This window comes from Ambystoma mexicanum, chromosome 9 (genome assembly GCF_040938575.1).
Source record: "Ambystoma mexicanum isolate Mex_15411 chromosome 9, UKY_AmexF1_1, whole genome shotgun sequence".
NCBI classification, from domain to species: Eukaryota; Metazoa; Chordata; class Amphibia; order Caudata; family Ambystomatidae; genus Ambystoma; species Ambystoma mexicanum.
This window is the reverse complement of record NC_090931.1, coordinates 1,323,068,177-1,323,093,272: the sequence shown is the minus strand read 5'-3', so window position 1 is coordinate 1,323,093,272 and position 25,096 is coordinate 1,323,068,177. Positions and strand designations below refer to the sequence as shown.

Genomic DNA, 25,096 nt, shown 5'->3' with positions numbered 1-25,096 from the left:
GAAAATAAACATAGGGAGTAAAAATGCTCAACTAAAATAAGACACATAGAAGCCTGCGCCCTGGCTTCCATCCACACAGCTCCATGGATAAGTTTAGACCAGTAGTTCACTTAGGGCCAAAGGAGAAAACTATTATTACTTCCTGATCCAGAGGTACACAAAATGCATCTTTAAATTTGCAGGAATAACTAGGTGCAAAAAAAGTGTTTATTACAAATTCTTTTTTACTGGCTTATTAAATACTCCTACTGGAGTGGCACTTTTTTCTCCCTATAAAATCATTTTACAACCAAAATACGTGCAAAATCTTATCTGGAGCACTGTGTGCTTTTTCAGTCTTAAGTGGGTAGTTGGATTGCTTGGATGAAACCATCCAAGTATGATAAAATAAACATCTCTCGTATGCGGAAGTTTGCCGTATTTCGAACGTGCAGAACTCTGTTATAATAACAGGCTTTGGAAAGTCGAGGGGATTATTGCCTTCGCAGTCTGCGAATCATACTGTACAGGAGAATATTCCTCGGCATCCTAACACATCCATACCAGGGGTGTCTTGAAATGCCACAATTGTTCCCACTGCAGCTAATCCTGTAATTCCAGTCTTCGAGCATGGGTCGATGGGGGAAGTAGTACAGCTTCATCCTTATACTTCTTCACAGGAGAACAGACCTCTCTTGGAATAATCCCTCCCAAATTAAGAGTCCCATGCACATATTTTAGAAACTCTGAAAAATGCCTTTGTAGATGGCTTGTTAACTTCACAGTCTCTAATCAAAGCATTAACCGCACCTGGGCCCCTAGCACAACTTCCAGATATCCAAATGATGGCAAATGGAGCAGTATCGTGTACATCAAGCGGTACTGTTGTGTGTGGGGTGGCGGGGGGGTGCGGGGGGGATTGGGGGAAATCGCAATCTGGGGGATATGACTGAAAGTGTTAGGTGGCACCCCCTGTAACGCATCTATCATGTATGCCTGTGAATTTCTCGCTTCTTGCCCCTGCAGCAGATCTTTCTGGTACTGCCTCAACCACATGCAAGGCTCCTCCTCCCTCATTCAATATCATTGGTTTGGAAGGCAAGGCTGAGATTCTGGGAAATGCAAGAATCAATCGCACATATGTACTTGATTTAATCTCTCATATTTCATAGTTAAGAATATTAACTACAAAAGATTTTGAAAGAATATCATTACCACGCCAAAACAATCAGACTGAATTTATGTATTTAGCATTTACGCTGCATACCTTCAAGGATGAAGACGTAGCCCAGGAATTCTTGAACTTCCAGGTGATCAGTCAGGGCTTGGAGGATATGCGGACTACTGGAGGTGCAGGTAGCCTAGTAGATGAAAAACTAACATCTGGCAACTCTTATCCATCGCCGGCAACATTAACGACTGGTCATGGATTGAGCCCTTAATGAAATCCATCTTTACGACTAACCCAGCTAATACTCCGGCCTAGCGCCATCTTTACCACAAACTAGTTATATTTTCATGGAATTCATGTGGCTAACAGATTCTCTCCAATTGGTTTGCTTCTCTGCTTCCCTCCCAAAACCCGAATGTTAGGTTTCTTCAAGAAACTATGAAAACTGACCGATTCTGCAGGGATTTAAAACATACTGCTCACAGGCCTTAAAGGCCCGGGAGGGCCATCCCTCGGGTGGTTTAGCTGTAGCCACTAACAACAATATGGAGTGTACCACTAAGCTCATCCATTCATCTGAGCACATATTAGTTGTTGACATGACTTTAAAAAGAAAGGACACGGAAATCATACCCATTGATGAGCTTATACTGAAACCCACTTAAAGTTGCTCTCAATAACATGCTTGACGAAATGGATAACTTGGAAAATGCATTTATTAAAAATACTAACTGTAATTATCATTGGAGGGGATTTTAACTCATCTTGTCTATAAAAGTTTGAGGAGGTAGTGGTTTCTTCTAATCATGGTCCTACGAAGGCTAGGTTGAGAGGGAATAGATGGGTGGATTACTTCGATGACTGGGACATGGAGTTTGTCCAACTTCAAGATGGTGTCCCAATTTCACATGGAGGTGCGGTTTGGCATGCTCTATGATCAATATTTTCTGTGTTTCGCATTCACTTGGAAACAGTAGATCCAGTAATCTACTATGACAATTACAGCGATCATGCTCTTATACAGTTCTCCATTGGAATTTCCATCCCCATACATGCCGTGGCCGAGGCATTACAACTGTTGGAAATCGATAGTCTTCCCATCTCTCCAAGAGGCAATTTAAGCTTATGCTATCAACTCTCAGCCTTGGTCTCTCGTGATTTAAATAACATGGGGGAGCATTTTCATCAGTGCCTTCCCCGCCAGCAATGTGATGCAATTGTTTCTAATATTGTTTCAAAGGCTTTCTTTTACTTGACCTCTAACCAAAAACCACCCCATGGACCGGGCAAACATCTGTTTGATCATAACCTAAAGATGTTGAAACAATCAAAGAAGAGAGAGACGAGAATTCTTAAGACTGATCATTTATGTAAACCTCAGTATCATGTTATCAAAAAACGTATACTTCAAATATATAAAAATAAAGCGAAAGGTATTAGGATCCTGAGTCATAATAAGTGTACTGTGAATTATTAGGTTTGTCTGTCAACATGATACTAGATCTATTTGGTCAGTAATTAAGCAGCCGTACTATCAAAGTAGAGATATCTCTACTAATATGATTCCGGCGTAGGTATGGAAAGCACACATCGAAAGCAAGTTCCAGCTTCCACCTCGTTTTAAAGACATTAGTTATCAAAAACCACGAAACTCTGATACCATCCCTCAAGTGGTCCAAAAAAGAAATTGAGTGGGCCATTGGTAGGCTAACCCATTCTAGAGTACCCGGTCCGGACAGTATTCCACTGTGTGTATACAAGGCGGATCCACCGCTATGGGCCTCTATCCTAAAGCCCACATTTTATCTTATCTTCTCAACTTTTTCTCTTCCGGAAACATGGTTGACTTATAGTACCGATACACAAAAAAGGTGATCTTGCGTCCCCGGATAATCACCGCCCCATTTCATTAACGGATGCTGCCGCTGAAATGTTTTCCATTCTTATATATTATACGAATTGGAAAAATACATTGCTTTACAAAACATATATTCCAAATATCAGACTGGATTCCGTAAAGGCATGAGCACAGTGTTAAATGCAACTACGATGGTGCATATCCTGGCTGGTACTAAGATTAAGGGCTCTATCCCAGTGTACATGGCTCACAGATATGTCCGCCACATTTGACAGTAATAAGGAACCTATTATGGAAGAAGATGGCCACTTTAGGTATTCCAGCAGTACTGATATATTGGATCTCATTGCTCCTTACCAACACTGCTTACAAAGTTAGACTCACATGGAAGGGCGCGATGACTGAATCCATTATGACTTATTTGGGAATAAAAAAGGGATGTAATTTAGCGGCCACACTGTTTAACTTGTACTTATGTGACTTCGACGAACAGTGGAAGGACTCAAATATTTTTGCGGTCAAATTGGGTACCCTGCATCTGCACTAGCTAGCATTCGCAGACAATATTATTCTATTGGACCCTACTCCCACTGGACTCCAAAGGCAGTTGCTACGATTTGAAAAATTCACCCATCTACACAAGCTCAGACCCAATTCTACCAAAACCAAGACAATGGTCTTTTCAGCAGGTAAAAAGTTGAAAGACTATAGATGGGTGATTGAGGGAGCTTTGATTGCCCAACCGTCAGAAATCATTTATCTTGGTTATTACATGGGTAATGCCTCTTCTGTTAAATTGTGGACTGACAGGCCTAACCTGAAATCGAGACTCTTGTTGTGCCAAATGAAGGAGATTTTTCTAAGTTTTGTAAATTCTCGTTGGTTCCGCTGTTGGAATTTTTCACCCTGAAGGTGGAATCTGTCCTTATAGTCTTGACATGTGCTTGTTCAACATTAATATGCACATTAATATTCTGCAGGGTCGCTTATTGAAAACAGCATTACATCTTGCATTATCTATCCCTAATTGTGTTATCAGGCATGAGTTCGGCTTATTATCATTGGCATGCAGATTTGAATGGAGAGCCCTATGCAATTATGCCAAAATACTTGATCCTCTGGGGAATTCTCTGTATCAAGACTTTCATGAAATGCTATTAGATAATAGCCCCAGATCCTTGATACAGTACCAGAGGAGGATGCAAGCATTACATGAGGAATTTGGGGTTACAGATAGCGAGTTATGCACTTGTCCAGCTTATGTCAAAAAGAAGCTATATGAAAGGGACTTGATCCTTACTATTGAGGGACTCAAATACAGTACGTACAAGGAGTATTGGAAACACACTCAAAAAAGAGATTTGAGATGTTCCTACTTAAATATGTTGCCTTGTAATTTTACTCGTATGTATTATATGCGTTTTAAACTTAACCAATTTCGCACCCGAGAGCGGATCAGACAATGGAGAAGTGAAAGAGGAGGAGGTGAATTGTAGATTATCTAACTGTATTGAACCAAAGGAAACGCTTAGTACTTGAATGTCCACACTTCCGAGCAGTGAGAACTAACCTACCAACGAGATTTATTAATATCTAATTTGAAGATTACTTTGATCTTTTCTGGGTAAGAATAATGGGGGAACAGAAACAGCTTATTTTTAGCATTGGTACAATTACTTAAGGAAATTGATGCTGAATTGTTGATGCAGAAATTAATCGCTATGCAAAGTAGAACTATCTGTACTGTGATTGTCCGGTAGGCACTCTGTATGAGAGATGGACACTGTTTTTGAAAAGTACAACTACTTTTTTTTGGTGCCTGTTTATCCTACCTCCTTTTCACTTAGAGATACTTCTCTGAATTTTTTTTCGAATTCTCCTTTGAACTTCCCAATGCAGTGTTCTGATTTGTTTTTTAAGGTTTTAGGTCTATTGTATGGTCTAATGTTTTTAGTGGTTTTAACCTCAGATTTTAGTGGCGTATTGCACTGTAGCGTAATTTGCACAAAGTAAATCAGACTGTCTATATGTACTTGTACAATTAGCACTTTATTGTTTACTAGACAGATTTGCGGGGTCTGCTGTGGTGTGCGAGACCTGCATATAATCTGTACTGTGCTACTTATACCGCATTTACGGTTACCGTTATTTCTGGTCTCAAAATTAGGATAAAATGTCCCGATTGGTCTAAAATTAAATGTTTATATTGAACGTGAAATGTTATCGTCTATTTTACTGTCTGTTTGCACATGGATGTCTTGAAATGATCGATTTAATTCTAAAATTGTGGAACACTATTATATGTCCGAAATATGGTAGTCGCAATATTTATTGTTAATTCTTACATATGTTTATGCTTGGATTTTAGCTATTATAAATTGTCTTATTTTTTAAGCATATGTTTTGTAAAGGTTTTTTTTGAAACCATAAACAAATTTAAATTTTCTTTTTTTTAAATAAAAACAATCCTGTGCATATATGCCAAATCGTACACAAACATATCTTTCCCGTGCTCCCATTTAGGAACTAAGAATCCGGATGACCCAATATATTGCCATCACTGAAGGATTGACTTGGCATTGAACACACTGATTGGTTTGTAGTGAACAAGTAGCAATTTTATTTTGTGAGGAGTGTAGTTTCTTCACATACAGATCCTCTCTCATACAAAGCATTTTTTCAGGAGGCCTACTATCCTGAAAATTGAAACTGTACAAGCATTTGACAAGTTCTACGTTTTTATTCAGCATAACCTGGTTAAACAGAAATTGTTTACTTGGTAATGTACAACAGATGGCAGTCTTGAGCCAGCACTCCCTTAGATTGCATCAAACAGCTTTAAGCACTGATGACAGCACACCTTTCAAATTCCATCTCTACAACACCACACAAGAGAATATGAACCATTAGAACTGGTCTTGGGCACATTTAATTCTTGAAAATCAAGGGGAAAACACATGCTCTTCCAGTCCGTCACATGGATTTGAACATAGGTCAAGGTAAGAGACGAGTGCGCAGATTGTAGACAGACCGTAATAAAGCCTGTTTTGTACAAGCACCCCTAAGGTGTAGAAGAGAACATCAAGAACAAACTTCAGTCAGTGTATCCCACTTAGCATACCAAGCCTAGAAGTACCATGTGTGTAAAGGCAAGTGTGGGACAATGCAAAAATGGAAAACCAACTGACCAAGAATAAATTCAACCTTGCCGTAGGAATATCTAGCAGAAGTTTTAATTCCTGCTCTCTCAAGCATGAAACATTGCAGCTCACAAAAGAGAATTCAAGCACTACTAAAAAGATGGTTTTTGTTCTCAACCGTTGAGGCAGTTGTTAAATGTAAATAAACGCACACTGGATGTTGCAACAAATTGCATGAGAAACATGCCTTTCAGGGCTATCAAGAACGCTACATTTGCGTGGGAACTGGAAAGCACTGTATTATTACATAGGAGAAGGATGGGTCTGGGGGCATAAAACAATCAAAAAGGACGCCTGCATATAATGATCTCTATAAGTGAACATGAATTTGCAGTAATTAAACCCATAATGTGTCATACAAGGGATCAACACCTGATAATACGTTTTGGCAACGCTGTTACGAGGGCATCTCAAACCAATAATTTCATAACACTATCCAAGCAAGGAAACCAAGCAAACTCTTATATCGCCTCTTACTCTGCTGGCCTGCAGATGTTCTCCTTTTTGACTGAAAGGCAAACTTGCATTGTGTGGTTACTCAGCATGCATCTTAATTTTCTTAGGTGTCATTTTGTTTGATGTCCTGGGTGTCTGTTTTTTAGCACTCTTTACACTGGAAAGAAGATTGTTGGAAGTTATTCTTTTTTGGGATTTAGGGGTCTGTTCCTTAACACTCTTTGCTGTGGGTGAAGGGTTGAGAGCGACCCCATTGTTTTGAAGTGGCAATGATTTCTGTACTTTGGGTGTCTTTTTATGTGACTTGGGTGTCCGTTTCTTGGTGCTATTTGTAGGCAGCTCAAGAACCGGTGCATCCCGACATTTGTCCTCCAATATTTTGGGAGTTAGCAATTTAGCTTTTTGTGCACTGGCTGGCAGGTTTTGTACAACATCCATTTCATCCTTTGTGGCGATTTGTTTTGGAGTTCTCATTTTGGCACTTTTTGTACCAGTCTTGGGAGTCTGTACCATCTCTTTGCTGTTATCTTCCAATGCAGTGCTTTTGGGGGTTTGTTTAGCACTCTTTGCACTGTCCGGAAGAATTGGGACAACCGATTTGCTACTATTATCCTCAATGGCCATTGTGTTCTCTTTTGCAATCATTCTTTTTGGCGTTTTCTTTGCACTGGTTGGAGGATCGAGCACAACATCTTTGTCACCCTCCGACGCTTTTCTTTTCTGTGCCTTGGGTCTCCTTTTCTTGGTTTTCTTTGCACTAGGTGGAATATTTAATACAATTTCATCATCATCATCATCCTCCTCCTCCTCCTCCTTCTGAATCATCATAGACTTTCGACGTTCCAAAACTGAAGGCGTACAAACTGGTGTAGGGGCCTAGAAAGAAACAGGACAATTAAGTAAATCCTCAAAAGTAAATCTGTGACAAACATTTAAGTTTGTTGTGCTTAAAAACAAAAACTTTCCAAAAACGGTAGCATGGGTACAATTGTAAGCTATCTTGCAGCCATACAAATTCTCCCCTCAGGACCCCCACCATCTCCACTCACGCAGTACACTTCTTATTGAATTGAGAGTAGGTTATCACTCGCCAATAACTAGTGGCGAGTGCACATTTTGGGTGACCCAGCAGCCTTTTGATGTCCTCCAGTCTATGAAATACCCCAAGTCGACAGCTGACATTGTTCTTTTCATAGCAGCAACAGAAAAATGCAAGCAGTAGGAGTGCATGTTACTCTTGTAGGAGAGTTGTGCTAGAAAACCATAATTACATGAAAGTCAGTTCAATTATCTTGCATGAAATCATCTAAAATCACACACTTGGAAAATAACCCAGCCGCAAGCCTGCAACAGTTGAGATATTTTCTTTTTTTTTTAAAATGTAGTCTGCATAGACATGCACTTTAATCCAGGGTTTTCAGAGACTGATATTAGATTCCAAAATGGAGCAAAGTAATCCGATATTAAAAACGTCTTGCAAGATCTTATACAATCTGTTCAAATTCCCCTGGAAAGTATCTGGTCAGGAATGTTTGAAGACCTCAATGTTCTATATAGTGTCTACATTTCAGCAAGAAATTATCCCAAAAGGGATAAATATGCTGCTATGAACCCTTCAACTTCATTTAAAAGGGAAGAATGGTTTGTTACAACAAAGTAATGTTGAAGACGGCAGACTTTGTAGAGATTACATTGACAGCACACCTTAACCCTTGCCGTCCCTGGCACCTCCACTTCTCTCTCCCATCCAAGCCCGCCCCCGGAGCCCCATTGGCCAAGTCGGAACTCACACCTTGCCAGGGCAGCCATCTGCCCCAGCAGCCCCTGCGGCTAAGGGCCCTGAAGCAAAGGGCGGCTCCAACTGAGGCTTCTCTAGAAAGTGTATGCAGGTGTCAGCAGGGGAAGCCAGTGGTCAGCCGTCAACCAGCAGCTACTTGTAAAGGTAGGAGTGGCCTGGGTGAGGAGTAGAGCAATTACTCTACCCAAGAAGCCCGGACACATAGCAAACATACCTGCACCAGGACAATACCGTGATTACTCTTTATTTTTTTAATTAATTTTAAAACAAACAAAACAACCGTCACACCCGACATTTTGGGCACAAGCTTTTTAGCATACATTTGCATGTTAAGCACATGGAGTTTCGGGCACCTCCCTCACTTCCTGCCCCAGCCAGACATACTGGAGTCAGGGGCGGGCTGGCTGCTGACCATTCCATTAGGTAGGTGCACTTTCTGTGCATTACGGCACCTCCAGGTGAATTATTGATCCTGAAAAAAATCGAAATTGGAAAAAGAAAAAAAAAAGAATTTACATAAAATTGTTGGAAAGGACCGTTTTATTTGGCATTTTCATATTGCTGCCATTTTCTGAGCTTTTTAATACCTAGAGTTGCCTTGCTATTTTGAAAGCACAAGTTTTTACCCACTATTGCCTGCTTATTTGACTGTTTTTTGCCCTTCCAAGATGGCCGCCGTGGTTTTCTTTGTGTAGGCAGGCTGTGCTGACCACCTCTCTCTGTGCTGCACTCCCATTGGTTGCTGAGTGTTTTCTTCCATCCAATCAGGGACCGGCAGGCTTCAGCAGGCCCTCTCAGCACAGGCCCACTTCTAAGGCCCCTGTCTGCTCCCTGTCCGCTTCCGGAACGCTAATTGGGCTCTCCCTGCACCTTAACCACAATGATGGTGCCACCTTACTCCGCTAAGAAATCCAGACTGCCTTGACTTTGCCTCCTCCAGATCTATGGGTTAGTTCCCTCCTTATGGACTCACTCCTACCGCCTTTCACTATCACTGTTCTTTCGGCTTGTTACTCCCATGTTGTCATCCTGATGCGCAGTGCTTCCTAAAACTCTTTGCTAACATCCGATTCCAAGATTGAAAAGTCAAATCTTGCTGTTTTTGCTTTGTGCTAAAAAGTCAAATATTGTTGCCCATTGTGAAATTATCTATTTTGCTTGTATAAGGTTTCTTCTCTGTAACTTGCCAGCCCAGTGACCTCACCACTCTTTTGTCCCACACCTACCTGCCTTAGCCCCCCCCAGTATCTCCATCCTCTCCTCGCTTCCACCCCAATGGCGCTTTCTGTTTCTCCTATCTTTTCCAACTGCTTCTCCATTGACTATCCTTCCCTTCTCATTAAGTCTGGTAGGAAGAAGTTCAAAAAGGATACCTTGGCCTCTAACCCTGGTCTTCCTATCGCCGACACCTACCCCAATGCTTCCGCCAGACAGACCCTCACCGACATCCTCTTTGTCGTTCCTTCACCAGATCTATGGACTCCTCATATGGTCTCGGAGCTCTGCCCCATCTCCTCCTCTCCCATTAATGGTGGCACTCGCTGGGACGTTCTCATGGCTTCCTTCGACTCCTCTAAAGTCATCATTAATGTCTACCTAAATGGCACTGTCATGGTCCAAGGCTCTCAGGCCAATCTCCTCCTCTTTGATAGGCACTTCCCTCGCCTCATCAATTTCCTCTCATCTCCTGCTGTCCTCTCCCCCCCCCCCCTTGGCTACCTTGCCTGCTCCCTCTTCTCCTCCTCCTCCTCCTCCTCCTCCTCCTCCTCCTCCTCCTAGGGCTCTTTCTCCTCCCCAGGGCCTATCTCTGATCTGTACCCCTCCCCGGAAGGTCTTTAAGGCTGGCAACCTTCATATTGCCACTCTCAACTCTCGCTCAGCTGTCAAACATTCCTCTGACATCTGCCACCTCCTTGAAGAACTAGACCTTGATGTCCTTGGTCTTACTGAGACATGGTTCAGGGCCAGCTCTGTCACAAGCTTCGACACTCTCCTCCCTGATGGCTACAAAATCCTCTCAGCACCCAGATCCTCCCAGTCGGTTGGGGGGTAGCACTGATCTTTCCTGAGCGGATTCCTGCTTCTATCATTCCCACTCAGACCTACTCCTCTTTTGAATGCCTTGTCTGTAGGCTTTCTCTCTCGCCTACCCATTCTCTTAATGTGGTTACCATTTACCGGCCTCCTGGTCAAATCACCTCATTTCTCTGAGTGGGCAGACCTCTCCTCCTCCCTCCTGGCCTCTACCACTCAACTCCTCCTCCTCGATGACCTAAATATACATTTAGACTCTCCTTGCTCCTCCTCTGAACTCTTCCGTGACCTCTGCGACTCCCTCTCCCTGTCCATCCTCCCCGACTCACTCTGCAGGGCACACACTGTCTTGATCTCCTCTGACCTCTCCCTCTCCATCCCCATCCCTCTGACCACTCCTCTCTCCTGGAGCGATCACTCCCTCATCACTCCCTCGCTTCCCCCCCAAGCCAAGCATCGACCAACACTGCCACCTACCTTCGCAGACATCTGGCCCATGAAGGGTGTGTCAGTTGAGGCTTTTGCCACTTTCTCCCCCCCCCCCCTCCACCTTTGGCTGTCTCACATCCTGACACAGCCCTGTCTCTGCTCTACTCAATTTCTGATACGCTTGATGCTCTTGCCCCGATCACGAGGATCCGTATGAAGTCCAAAGCCAAGTGGTATGACTGATCTAGCTACACTTAAACGTAAGTGTAGGGCGGCTGAGAGGAAATGGAGGACTTCCTGTTTATCCTGTCGCCAGCTACAAAGGCAATACCAACTCTGTCCTCACCAAGAAGAGAGTCCACATTCAAGCTTGTGTCTCTGCGGCATCTAACAACTCGGTAGAACTCTAAAATCTGCAAGGAGCTGGCCAACTCTGCTGCAGTCTCTACCCCTCCTGTTGCCTCCCAGGCCCTTTGCAATGCCCTTGCCTCTCACTTCATTTAAAAGACGCAGGACATCCTGTCCACCCTCTTCACCCACACCCCTCTTCTGCCCTCCCCATCTGTGCTTGCCGACTCTCCTTTAGTCACCCCCCACCATCATTCTCGTCCTTTCCTCTTTTCTCCCCTGACGAGGTCACTAGACAAGTCCGATCTATGAAAGCCTCGTCAAAACAGGTTCATCCCTGTTCCCCTAAAACCATCAAGGACCACATTGACACCCTCACTCCGGCCCTTGCTGATTTTTTGCAACCACTCCTTTGCCTCAGGATCCTTCCTCTCCCCTCTGAAGCACTCCCTTGTGCATCCTCATCTCAAGAAACCCACAGCTGATCCTTCTTGTCCAGCTCACTATCGCCCAATTACTCCCTTTCTTGGCAAACCCCTGGAAAAGTTGGCCATCTCTCTGCTTAACCTTCATTCTAATTCTGTTGGCTGTATCCATGACCACCAGTCTGGCTTCAGAGCTGCCAGAAGCACGGAAACTGCTCTCCTGAACATCTGTGAAGATCTGCTCTCCAACCTTGACTCTAACATTCCCTCTGTCCTCATCCTCCTCGATCTCTCTTCTGCCTTAGACACGGGAAACCATACCATCCTGCTCAACCGTCTCTATGAAAACCTGGGCATCACTGATGAGGCTCTGGCCTGGCTGACCTCTTTCCTCTCAGATCGACCCTCCCAGGTCCAACTTGGGTCCTTCCTTTCATCCATCTTCCTCTCTACCTGTGGTGTTCCCCAGGGGTCTAACCTCTCGCCCTGGCTTTTCAACCAACACCTGGCAACTCTCTCCCACTGTATTGACACTTTCTGCTCAAATTTCCAGTGCTACGCTGACAACTCATTTTCAGGCTGCCCTCTGCCACCTCCTCACCCTCTCATCTCCAATTGCCTAACTGCCATTCAAGATTGGTGTGCCCCCAATGATCTTTGACTGAATTCCAGCAAGACGGAGATCCTCCTCATCGGCACACCTTCACCATCCTTTCCCCCTCACTCTCTGGCCGGCCGGCCTCCCTTGGCCCTCCTCCTACCTCCACCTGCGAGGCGAAGAACCTCAGGGTCATCTTTGACTCCACCCTTTCCTTCTCCGCCCACATCTCTGAGGTCTCTAAAAAGTCAAATTTCTGACTGCACCTCCTCAGAGGTACTCTGCCTTTCCTCTCCTTCCCCCAGAAGCTCATGGTATCCCATGCTCTGGTTCTCTCTAGCTTGTACTATTGTAACAGCCTCTTGCAAATCTACCTGCCTCTACTCTCCGCCCTCTGCAACTAATCCAAAACAGGACTGCGAGACTTGTCCTGGCCTCAAGCCCTGGGATCATATCTCTCCAGCTCTGAAATCTCTCCACTGGCTCCCAGTGGATGCAAGGATAAATTCAAAACCCTCTGCATTGTCCACAAGGCTCTCTGGGGCCTGGGTCCAAAATACCTTCAGCTATCCCTCCGCAAATACCTCCCCTCTCGAGCTCATCGCTCCTCTACCTCCAACTCCCTCAGGGTCAGTCGTTTTTCAAAGAAACAAGCTGGGGGTAGATCTCAGTCTTCGACTGGGGCCTCCCTCTGGAACAGCCTCCCTGCTACTCTAAAACTTGGAGAACCATCTCCGGTTCCGGAAGCACCTCAAGACCTTCCTCTTTTCTTCTGCCTTCGCTCCCCTTCTGATCTGTTCTCTTGGCACTGTGCACCTGGCCACCCTCTGTTCTCCGGGCCCAGGTACCTGCTCACCCTGCCACCCTCCTGCACTGCCTCCGGGCCAACCCTTGCACTGGGGTCTGTCTCTGTACCCATAAACCCCCCCCTTTTCTTCCTGCACTTATCAGACCTACCCTATCTGATGCCTTAAACCTAACACTTGCACATTGCTGGCTGCAGTAAAACTGTTTGTTGCCTTTATTATTTATTTATTGTTATTTATCTGTTTCTCCTCTGCTTCGCACTTTCCACTTCTCCCCGCTCCCATGCCCTTTTCCCATCCCCCTCTCCCATGCACGTGCGTGTTTCTCAATGTCACTGGACCTAGTAAGATCGCTGTTTTGTTCTCCCCTGTTCCCCTCCCTTGCTGCGCTCTGAAACACTTGTTAGGCAGAAACCTGTGCAGTTCCCTCTGGGACCACTGCAAAAGATTTAGGACTACAGGTGTTTGGCCGTAAACCCACTTGGTAGCAGTCTGTACCACACAGATTCACTTGGTAGCCGTGGCTGAGCAGTCAGACTTACCTCAAGAAGAGTTAGGCAGTATACAGAGTATTCACAATCGGTCAAGAGCACACAATAGAACAAGTAAACACTGACCAGGGCTTGGTGTAAGAGATAATTATTTATTTAAAACCACATCTAGAAAAACACACAGGCACTAATAGTAAGCAATTCAAAAACACGGTCACTAAAAGATATACACTCCCTTAAAAGAAAATGAGGCAAGTCTTAAGTAAAGCCCCACTTATTTTCAGATAGCGGTGAGCGCTTAACGTAGATGGCACTCTAATAGTTCGTTTTAAAAAGGGAGAGAAAAGCAGATACCAAATTGAAACAGATCCCAACACTTTTTCAAGAACACAACAAGGGAGGAAGGCAAAGTAAAACCATGAAGTTAGAGTTCAAGAGGCCGGATCCACTTTCAGAGGATCCAAACGAAATGTGTCCAAGGTCGCACGGTTGCAGTGCACAAAGTAAAGGTTCAAAAAGGAGTTGGACCACAGAAAGGGACCAGTTAGAGGGTCAAGGCGGCCAGCCCAGTCCAGAAGGTTAAGGAGTTATTACCTTGTAGCAATCTTTAGAAAGAGAGGCCTGGCGGACACAGTACCTTAAAGTGGTGAGAACGCTCCAGCGGGGGCAGTTGTTCCTGGCAGCGGGTGCAGTTGGTGCTTCGTCCGGGGGAAGAGAGGATCTCGTCGTGGAGGAAGACAGGAGTCCGTTGCACTGCCAGGGAAGAAACCAGCCGCAGAGTTTCTCAGGTACAAGGAGCGGTCCGGTGATTCGCGGTTCAGTGGTGAGTGGCTATCCGGCTGCCGGGGTGCTTGGCACGGGCAGTTCGACCACAAACCGGGCTGGGGTGCGAAAAAAGAAAGGAAAGCTGGTTGTGCCCACCAGTCAGGGGAAGAAGCCTCTCCAGCCGGGAGATCTTCTCTGTCGTCGGGAAGTGGCGAGTCGGTTCTGCAGGGCTCCACCGGTGGGGTCGTCGTGGTAGGTCGGCTCAGCTTCTCCCTAGTCGGATTCTCAGGTCCTGTGGCGACTTCTGAAGTTCCAGTCCCCAAAGCCCTGCTTTTATGCAGAAAACCCCCATTCACTCAGCCTAGCTGTCAATCAAACATGCTAAGTGGTGAGCCGGCCGGCTCACCACTTGGGCCAATCACACAAGAGTGCGACCTGAGTTACCAAGTTAACTTGGTCCAGGGTGCCTAAACCCCCTCCCACACCCCCGGTGGTACCCAGACAGAGTGGCACCACTTTTGGAGGCTTCTGTGGAGAAGCCCGCCAAAAAGTGGAACAAAGGGCTCGACTTGGGTTGGAGTCGCAGAAGAGAACACAAACGCCATTTTAGAATTGAGTCTTGGCAAAAAATACCAACCGGAGAATTAATATTAATTAAATAAACCGGCGGTATGTTCGAGGCTATGAGAATTAAATAATTAAAGTTGGTAGCCACGAACAATGGGAAAATCCTATAGGAAAATATTTGCGGTCGAATATAAAAAGTAGTTTCCACTGCCACCAGCCAAAACTCGATCAGGGGGACGGAGACGTGCCCCCTCGACTAACAGACCCCGGGGCAATCGAATTGCCCCAACCAGTACGTCCACAATATGATGGTTTGTACTGGTTTCTGTTAATAATTTGGGACTAGTAAAGCCAATGGTGACTTTACATGCCCTGAGAGACAGTAGTCAGTCCCAGGGTATGGAGTCTATGGTGGGGTGTCACTATGACACCCGTGTTACTGCACGGAGGGTGCTGTGTAACACACATAGGAAAAAACACATGAGACCCTATGGAGTAAAGGACCCCATAGCCCATAATACACATTACCAGTCAAAGGAATACCATTAATCATGTCCAAGAGTGGGAGAAAAAGAGTCTCACTCTTGGCAGGAGGAAAAAAAACAAACTCCAGAAATCCAGCAAAGCTGCTGGGAGACTCACTAGGTTAGGAAATTCAGCCTAAAGAGAGAATTCTCCCTAACACTTGTGTACGAGCGCGATAGCAATAAAATATCATACATCATATCACTCATGAATCCCGCCAAAGACAAAACTAACAAAGGGACCAAACTTGGTTTGGCGCACAGAGTAAATCTCAAGAAGGACCTTTCCAACAAGAAATGAAGAAAAAAAATGAGACCAGGGCCATTTTGACAAAATGGGCACCCATTGGTGCCTTATTGCAGCTGCAAACGCAGCCCGTAGTAAAAACTCCTAATGGTAGTTAAAAGTAAACCACTGCCACCAGCCATTAATTGTAGAAAGGGCAACACAAAAACGTTACATGAGAAAGTAGACAAAGGGTATACTAAGTAACGCCTCCAGCACCCTATTGTAAAATAGTGTGTGCTTGGTCTAGAAAGTAACAAATGGTAAGTAAAGTCAATTTCACTTTAATGCTCTTGGAAACGGCAGTTTCACCAAGAGAAGGCGTTCAAACCTTTGGGAAATCTAAGACTTCCCTGTGCCACTGCACTGAAGGTGCTATGTGTCACAATGCAAAGATGATGCTTATGAAGTTTGTCAGACTCCAAAACCAAAAAGAAACCGTGTTAAATCACAATACGAGAGAGTGGGGAAAAGGTCTCTCTCCAGGTTAAAAATTAAAAAGTCCTAGAGTCCAGCAAAAGTGCTGGGGGTCTCTAAGGTTAAGAGGAATTAGCACATTTCTGAAAATTCTCCCTAAGAGTGTAATGTAGGGTAGTAAACCTGCTGTGTGCTTGCACTGCACATGGTTCTTTATGCTACAGCGCAGCACAAGGTTTTATCTAGAGACATGGTTTCTATTTTACAAACAGAACCATGACTGTTGCGCTGATAGGCCCCTGCGCTGCGACAGCGGATCTGCTGCAAGTGAACCTCACCCCAAAGGTCATTAACGAAAGACTCATTTCTAAACGTCCTGATCTGTGCAGATCACCATAAGCACTTCATTTCTGGTGCAGTGCTGCCACCCGGTGGCCAACCACGCATAGATTGCCATTTGATGCAAAGAAAGTTTGCAGTTAAACACCAAATAACCCCTTACTTGCCAGCAAGGACTAGTACCATGGAAATGGTACTCGTTCTTGACTGGTAGCATTGACAGAACATAATTTATTCGAGGAGTAAGGTTCATCTTTATACAGTTGATCTTGCCCCATGTGGATAACTTTAAGAGACTCCACCTCTCCAGATCAGATCCAAGTTTTAGGAGAAGGTGTCTGAAATTCATCGCTGGTAGCTTAATGAAATCTCCTCGACAATGTGAGTGGGCGAGGAGATTCTGCGAGCCCTGCAGCTCTGACCTGTGTTCTTAAAAGTAATACTGGTGGTGTAACTATCAATTCACAATAGAATAAAGTTACACATGTTGCAAGATAAACCTGTAACACAGTGTTGGTCTAATTAAGTGATTCTATAAATAATTAACCCTGTATATTCTGACCAATAGAGTCTACTGCCGTTGAATTACTTATTGTAATCTAAAAGTAACAAACTTGGTCTTATTCCCCCAAGAATATCATATTGCCTTTCTGAATGTATACTTTTAGGTTTCACTCCCCTTGAACTGCTTATTGTCATTCTTAATACGGTTTTGCTTTGTTTTGTATATCATCGGTATGGAGTTGGTTTTATAAATGTGTTTATAATTTGTGTGATGGTACTTCCAAGATTTATCGTGGCCTACTGTACTTAAAATAAACCATTATTTTTTACAATACTTAATACATCAGTGTTTCTTTGAACCATATGTATGCTACAATTTCTTAGTACTGACCTACACCCCTCTCTCCCATCTAAGATAATCCTAGCTGCTCTTTCTACGCTAACAAATACTAGGGTTGTACAGCATAAATTAAGATTGGAGTTTTATACTGTCAATTGTAAGGTAAGCCGTTAGTTGTCCTAGCAAAACCCAATAACACTTCAAAGACCCACAGTCTTTTAAGGTAAGTAATGGACGCTTTGACTATTTTGGAACAGCTCTAAGCAGTTTCAGGGGAGGCACAGCCCAGTGTTATAAGTATAGAAGATCAGCAGCTATTCCAGGTAAGTAACCATTTACTTTTAGGGGGAGGAGGTTCAAGCAACTCAAAAGGCAAGTATTACCTAAAGGACTGTTTTAGGTCTGTATAAAGCAGATCAGGGAAAGCAACACCCTATGGTACACTTTGAAAAGAACAGTGTTATTCAAGGTAGGTAACCCCTATTAAGCTTGTACACTCATTCAGTTAAGCAATGATAAAACAGTACCAACACGTATTACTTTTCAAAAGGGGGACACACCATCCATAGTAAGAATGTATACACTTTGAGAGGCAGAATGCAACTCAAAAGGTAAGCATAAGTTAAGGATACTTTGTAACTTCTTTCACTGAGCTATAGTTACCACACTAATTCTTGAAGCAAGTAAGTACTTTTAAACGCGTTATACTTTTCAAGACAGAAGCCTTCTCTTATCCAGTCCTTCCCTAGTGTATTGCATGAGTTTTCAGAGGCAGAAGAGGGACCCTAGTGGTCTAGGTGCCAGCTGAAGGCAGGCAGAGAAGAGTTTAAATTGCAGGAAAGTCAATGTTTCAGATGCAATCTTCTCTAACAAGTAAGTCCTACTTTCAGAGTTAAAGTGTTCAGAGACTTCTGAGAAGGCTCTCTCTATGTGTTTCAGCAATAGGCCTGGGCACGTGGTATGGGCAAACTCCCAACCACACATCACCCATTCAGCCTCACAGGATGCACACCAGATTTAAGCTAAGTATTACTCCAAGCTCACACAGTACCTTAGTAGAAAAAAAGCTTCTGGGTGGATGCCTTCAGGATACAGCAGCACAGGCCCCTGGTCTCTGGATTCTCAGTCTGGAGAAGAAAAAACTGGACACTGGATGGGAACATGCAGTAGTCGCCAGGAGGCTTCCAGCTTCCAACAGATACTTCACGGATTATCACGGCTGTGTGGATTTGGTGCCTTTTTACTTTTTCTCTTCACTCGCTCAGTCTTGCAGTCTGGAGAGGGGACTTCAGGGGACTTCATCTTCCTCTTCAGTTTCAGCTCCAGTGGTCAACAGCTTCCAGGTTCGGAGTATTTATGAGGAACTACAGCATAACTTCTGCAATCTCCCCTTGTATTTTACAGGCAGCTTCCCACTGGGACTTGGTTCGTTTCAGGCAAGGTGGAAGGAACAAGTTACTTACCTGTGACTGTTGTTCTCCAGCATGGGTCTGGCATGGATTCACATGCTCATGAATATTCCCCGTCGTCAGGCTGGGAATCCTCGGTAAAGAAAAATCAGCATCAGTTTCGTTTCTGATCCGTCTTTCTTAGTAGTAACCAATCACTGATCTCTGCGTCATATTGACCACAGCCAATGACTGCCATCTCCCTAAGCCCCGCCTCTGGCAGCCATCTTCAGATTTGGTAGCACGTGAAGTGGCAGTATGACCAAGTGAAGAGCCGCAGAGGGGTAGGCGGGAGGGTTCGCATGTGAATCCATGCCAGACCCATGCTGGAGAACAACAGTTACAGGTAAGTAACTTGTTCCTTCTCCAGCATGGGGTCTGGCATGGATTCACATGCTCATGAATAAAATACATAGCAGTACACACATGCACAACCACGGGAGGTGGCAAAGCCTCAAAATTAAGCATTACATCCAAAACTCAACATTAAGCATTCTTACCTCCTCACCAGGCTCACCTTAGGCGAACAGGTTGCGCAGCACTGCTTGGCCGACCCTGGACTCCTCCCTGGAATCCCGATCGACGCAGTAGAATTTCGCAAAGGTGTGCGTCGACCTCCACGTAGCAGCCCTGCAGATGTCCAACAAGGGCACACCAGATAGGAACGCCGTGGTAGCTGCGATCGCTCTGGTGGAATGGGCTCTCGGACGGCCAGACAGCGGTCGGTTTGCCAACCAATGACAGTACATGATACAGCCGGAGAGCCATCTGGAAATGGAGGCCTTCGAGAGGGCCTTCCCCTGATTGACAGGTCCAAAAGTTCACAAAAAGTTGTGACGTCTTCCGAAAACTCTTTGTGCGGGCCACGTAGAACTTCAGCGCTCTAGCCACAACCAGCGAGTGCAAAGTCCTTTCAGCCGGCGACGAAGGCGACAGGAAGAAAACAGGTAACACCAAGGGTTCGCTGAGGTGGAAGTACGACGGCACCTTGGGCATGAAGGAGGGTTGCGTCCTGAGCACTACTCTCGTGTCGTGAAAAGTCAAGTACGGGGGCTTGCAGGAAAGGGCCTGGATCTCTCCCACCTGTCGTGCGGAGGTGATGGCCACAAGAAACGCTGTTTTCCACGACAATAACTTCAACGGAGCTGAGTGCAGAGGCTCGAACGGAGGTCCCATGAGCTTGGTCAGCACCACGTTGAGCTCACACGCCAGGGCCGGGGCCTTCACCGGCGGGAACGATCTGAACAGTCCCTTCATGAATTCTTTCACCAGACAATGAGACCACAAAGACGTCCGTCACGTGGTTCTGGTGTATCAGGAGATCGCAGCAAGATGAATCTTGATGGAAGCGTGCGCCAGCCCAGCCTTGGCGAGCATCAGCAGGTACGGCAGTACTTGAGGAGCCGTAATCCGTAGAGGGTTAATCTTCTGTGCGTGGCACCAGACAGAGAACCTCTTCCATTTGTGTCCGTAGCATTTAAGAGTTGAGGACGCCCTGGCCTTTGCAAGAACCTCTCTGCAGTCGGCCGTTATGTCGTATCCTCCAAACTCTAACGCTGCAGGAGCCAGGCCTGCAAGTTCAGCGACTTCGGGTCGTGGTGGAGGATGGCGCCTCCTTCCCTGGAGAGAAGATCCGCATCCACTGGCAGCTTGATTGGCGGGGACGCTGACAAGTCCAGAAGGTCCGGGAACCATATCTGCCTCGGCCACGCAGGTGCGAAGACGATCATCCTGCACCGTGACCTCTTGAGCTGGTTGATGAGCCTGATAAGCAGCGGCAATGGAGGGAACGCATATAGGAACAGGCCCTCCCAGGGGAACGAGAAAGCATCACCCATGCTCCTCGGCTGGGGAAACCTGCTGACGAACCTCCGGCACTTGGAGTTTCTCGCCGTCGCGAACAGATCGATCTGGGGAGTGCCCCACCGTCGGAAGAGGCGGTCAACTAGATCCTGTCGCAGTTCCCACTCGTGGCACGAGCGCAGCTCCCTGCTGAGCGAATCGGCAATGGTGTTTTTTATCCCTGCCAGATGAAACGGCACCAGAAACATCCCTTGGGCGACGGCCCAATGCCACAGATCCTGAGCCTCCTTGGACAGGGCTGGGGATCTGGTACCGCCCTGCTTCCTGATGTAGAACATGGTGGTGGGGTTGTCGGTGAAGATCCTCACATCCTTGCCCTTGAGGGACGGAAGGAAAGAGCTGAGGTCCCAAAATAATGCACAAAGTTCCAGGATGTTGATATGGAGGGACTTCTCCGTCGGCAGCCAAAGGCCCCTCTCGCGTGCAGATTTTCGGTGTGCGCTCCCCACCCTTCCAGGGAGGCATCCGTGGTCACTGTCTTCTGGTGGTCCGGGGTCTGGAAGTCCATGCCCGCCGTCAGAGGCGCGCGGGTGCCCCACCACCGGATCGCTCTGAAGCTCTCGTCGAGTGTGATCCTGTCCTCGAAGCTGCCCGTCGTCTGGATCCAGCGAGCGTCCAGGAACTCCTGTAACGTGCGCATCCGAAGCCTGCACAGGCGGATGAGATAAATGCAAGAAGACATCATTCCGAGGAGGGACTTGATGGACCTCACCCTGGCCGCGTCCGCAACCAGCATCCGCTGCACCTTGCCCAAGATGGCCCTCGTCCTTTCCTCCGACGGAGAGGCCAGAAGCGCCACGGTGTCGAGCTTTGCTCCCAGAAACAGTGCGTCTTGAGCGGGCACCAGGTGGGACTTGGCGTAGTTTATGGAGAATCCCAGGTCCGTGAGTAGTTGGACGGTCCTCGCCGTGTGCTCCGCGGCGAGCTCTTTTGTCTTTGCTCGGATGAGCCAGTCGTCCAGGTAGGGGTAGACGTGGACCCCCTCCAGGCGCAGCCGCGTCGCCACCGGTGCGAGGCACTTGGTGAACACCCTGGGTGCCGACCTCAATCCGAAGGGAAGGGCTCTGAACTGGTAGTGACGCCCTTGGACCACGAATCTGAGAAACTTTCGGTGTCCCTTTAGGATGGGGATATGGAAGTAGGCATCCTCCAAATCCAACGACGACAGGAAATCGCCCTCCTCCAGTTGACCCAGGACGTGCTGGAGGGTGACCATCCGGAACTTCTGTGCCTTGATGAATTTGTTCAGTCGTCGTAGGTCCAGGATGGGACGCCATCCTACCGTCGTCTTCTTCACAAGGAAGTATCTTGAGTAAACTCCAGAGCCCCGAAGCCTCTTTGGGACGAGCTCGATGGCGCCTTTCCTGAGCATCGCCTTTAACTCCAAGAGAAGTTGAGGGACGTGATGTTCCTTCCTGGCCACGGGGGGGGGACGCGCGGGCACTTCTTTAGAAACTCGAGCGTGTGACCCTGGGCCAGGGCGTCCAGCACCCAACGGTCGGTGGAGATGGACTCCCACACGCTGACGAAGCTCGCCAGCCGGCCTCCCACCGGGGTGCTTCGGTGGGGGCCCGACCCCACGGCCGGTTCAGTCCTGCTTCGACGAGGCTTTGCCGCCTTGTCCTCCTTGGCAACGATGGCGGGGTCCGCCCGACTTGCCTCGTCCCCTGTAGGCTTCCTGTGACGATGAACGGGCCGCTTGACGATAGGTGGAAAATCCGCCGCCGGAACCTTTGGAGGCACCCTGCTTGCCTCCGCCGCTCCGAAAGGGCGGCCGTCGTTGCTGGAGGACACCAAGAGCCCGGGCAGTCTCCGTGTCCGTCTTGATGGCTTGTAGGGAATCGTCCACTGTTTTCCCAAACAGGTTGCTCCCGTCGAACGGCATGTCCAAGACTCTGGTCTGCACATCCTGACGGAAGTCAGTTGCCTTGAGCCATCCACGCCGTCTAAGGCACACGCCGTTGCCCAACTGGCGAAATCCACTGTCAGCGATGTCCGTCGCTATCGTAATGGCGTGGTCCGACGCCACTTCTCCTTCCTGCAAGATCTCTAGGGCCTCCGCCCTCTTGTCGTCTGGTAGGAAATCCAGCAGGGGGGCGATTTTGTACCACAACTCCCTGTCGTAGCGGGCTATGATAGCCAAGGCGTTAGCAGCCTTAATCGTCGTTGCTGCCGATGAGATGACTCTGCGTCCCATCGTGTCCAACTTCTTTCCCTCGCCGTCCGGTGGGGAGGTTGACGTAGAGGCCGAGGCCCCCCCCCCGCTTTCTTCCTGGCCGCCGCGGAGACGACAGAGTCCGGGGTCGGCTGTGCCCGAAGGCACAAGGGGGCCGCGTCTGGGACCCGGTACTTCTTCTCGTACCGATCCCTTCTCGCAGGCGTTGTGGATGGGTTCTTGAGGAGGGCGAGACCCTCATCCCAGATATCGTCCAGTAGAGGTACAGCGAGGACCGTCTTCCTCTTGGTCTCGGGCCGTTGATGAAACCTTCCTTCTTCTCTTCCGGGCAGAGCTGGAAAAGCTCGGATGCCCTGGAGATCATGGCATGAAACGATCCAATCTCGTCGGGCGGGGAAGCCCGGGGAGGAGGTGACGACGGGAGATCCTCGTCGTAAACCTCGTCGTCTGTGCCCGTCACGGCCGTGTCAGTCCCTGTATCATCCCCACGGGTCGTGGACGGGGAGGAGGGCTGAGCAGGGCGCGATGGTTGAAAAGGAGGTGGAGGATGAATCCTTCCTCTCTTAGGAGGAGGGCTCCCAGAAGGGCCTGGCTCCGGGTCCCCCGTCGGGAGAGGTTCCTCCGTTGGTGGCAACGGCAATCTCGTCCTTATCTCCGAGCATAAGGACTTTATAGCCAACAAAAAGGCCGCCGAGTAGTCTTGCGGCACTGGTTGAGGGGAGTCCGACGGGCGGTCATGAGCCCCGTCGGCACCCTCGACGTCTCCTACATCGGGGTCCCTCCCGACGAGCTGGTCTTATTCCACGCCAACGCCGTGGCTTAAGACTTCGATCAGCTCCTCAGAGGTTGAGGCCGAATCCACGACGACCTCCTGTCCCCCCCCCTTTTCTTCTCCATCGGAGGTTTCACGGGGGTCCTGTCGATGGGCATGAAAGAGGACTCCCTCTGCGGTGGCAGGGAGACCCTGGGCCCCGAGGTCGCCACCACTGGTGTAGCCTCCACAGGCTGAGCCAGGGCCGCCGCGACTGTCTCGATAGAGGCCTTGGCCGGATGGATTAAGGTTTTCACCACCTTAGGTGCGCTCACCGCCTTCTCCTTGGGGGGGGGGGGTCACCGCCTCGCTCCCCCTCCGATGGGGCCTTCGAGCTCGACCGGGGTCTCTCCAGGACCTTCGCCGGGTGCTCGGCCTTCCTCTTACCCGAGCCAGAGCGTTGGCTCGTGGTTGATGGCGCCGGGGAGGATGCGCCCTGCCTGGCGCCCGTAGAGCCCGACCGTTCGGCGCTCCCGGTGCCAGCGGACTCGCGGTGCTTGGCCTTCTGTTGGACCCCCGTCGCCGGGGCGCCCTCAAAGGTCTTAGAAGACCGCTCGGACTTCTTCTCGCCTGACGCGCTCTTCCCCCAGCCAGTTGGCGAGACGCAGATGGCGGTCCTTATGGTCCGCTCCGACATATTGCCGCAAAACGCACAGTCCTTCTCCACGTGCGTCTTGTCCTCATGCAGGCAGTAGAGGCAAAGGGAGTGTTCGTCCTCCTTAAAGACATTCTGAAGCTGGCATCCAGGGCAGACCCTGAACAGCTTTCCGGGCGTCGAGCTTCCCTTCTCCTGGGCCATGATCGAGATGGGCCTGAGAAACTTCTGGAGTCCTCCAAAAGCGTGGCTCGACGAAGTCTTCACCCTTGAGGGGCGTAGAAGAATCCGACACGGGTCCCCGTTGATCGAATAAAGAAACGTCGGAGCTTGAGGCTCTTTTGACCCAAAAAGAGAACATTTTCCTAGGACAAAACATGAAAAAAAGCACTAAAGCTCGAGAGCAACAGCACGAGGATCCCAACACTTGAACGTGCGGTAAAAATCTGAAGATGGCTGCCAGAGGCGGGGCTTAGGGAGATGGCAGTCATTGTGGTCAGTATCACGCAGAGATCAGTGATTGGTTACTACTACGAAAGACAGATCAGAAACGAAACTGATACTGATACTGATTTTTCTTTACCGAGGATTCCCAGCCTGACGGGGAATATTCATGAGCATGTGAATCCATGCCAGACCTCATGCTGGAGAAAAACAGCTGCTGAGTTTTGGACACCTCCCTCGCTTCCTGCCTTGACACTCTGGAGCCTTGGTGGGGAATATAAAGGATTGCTGCCAAAGACAAACCTTCCAGGGAGGTTGTTCCTGCCTAGATTCGTAGGGGGAAGACCTCAGAAACTACAAGCAAACTAATGGTGAAAAAGGAGCCCGCCATTCTCGAAAAATGGCGGCCCTCCTGTGCATTACC

General features: G+C 47.7%; 1 protein-coding gene across 1 annotated transcript in view; it reads right to left on the bottom strand.

Moving 5' to 3' along the window:
* Nucleotides 1–5,604: 5,604 nt before the first annotated feature.
* Nucleotides 5,605–25,096, bottom strand: part of NIFK (nucleolar protein interacting with the FHA domain of MKI67) — a 176,457-nt gene continuing 156,965 nt past the window's right edge. The window contains exon 6 of the mRNA XM_069616700.1: nucleotides 5,605–7,540. Coding sequence (XP_069472801.1) covers nucleotides 6,743–7,540 — 798 coding nt within the window. The 3' untranslated portion in view covers nucleotides 5,605–6,742. The remainder of the gene's footprint in view (nucleotides 7,541–25,096) is intronic.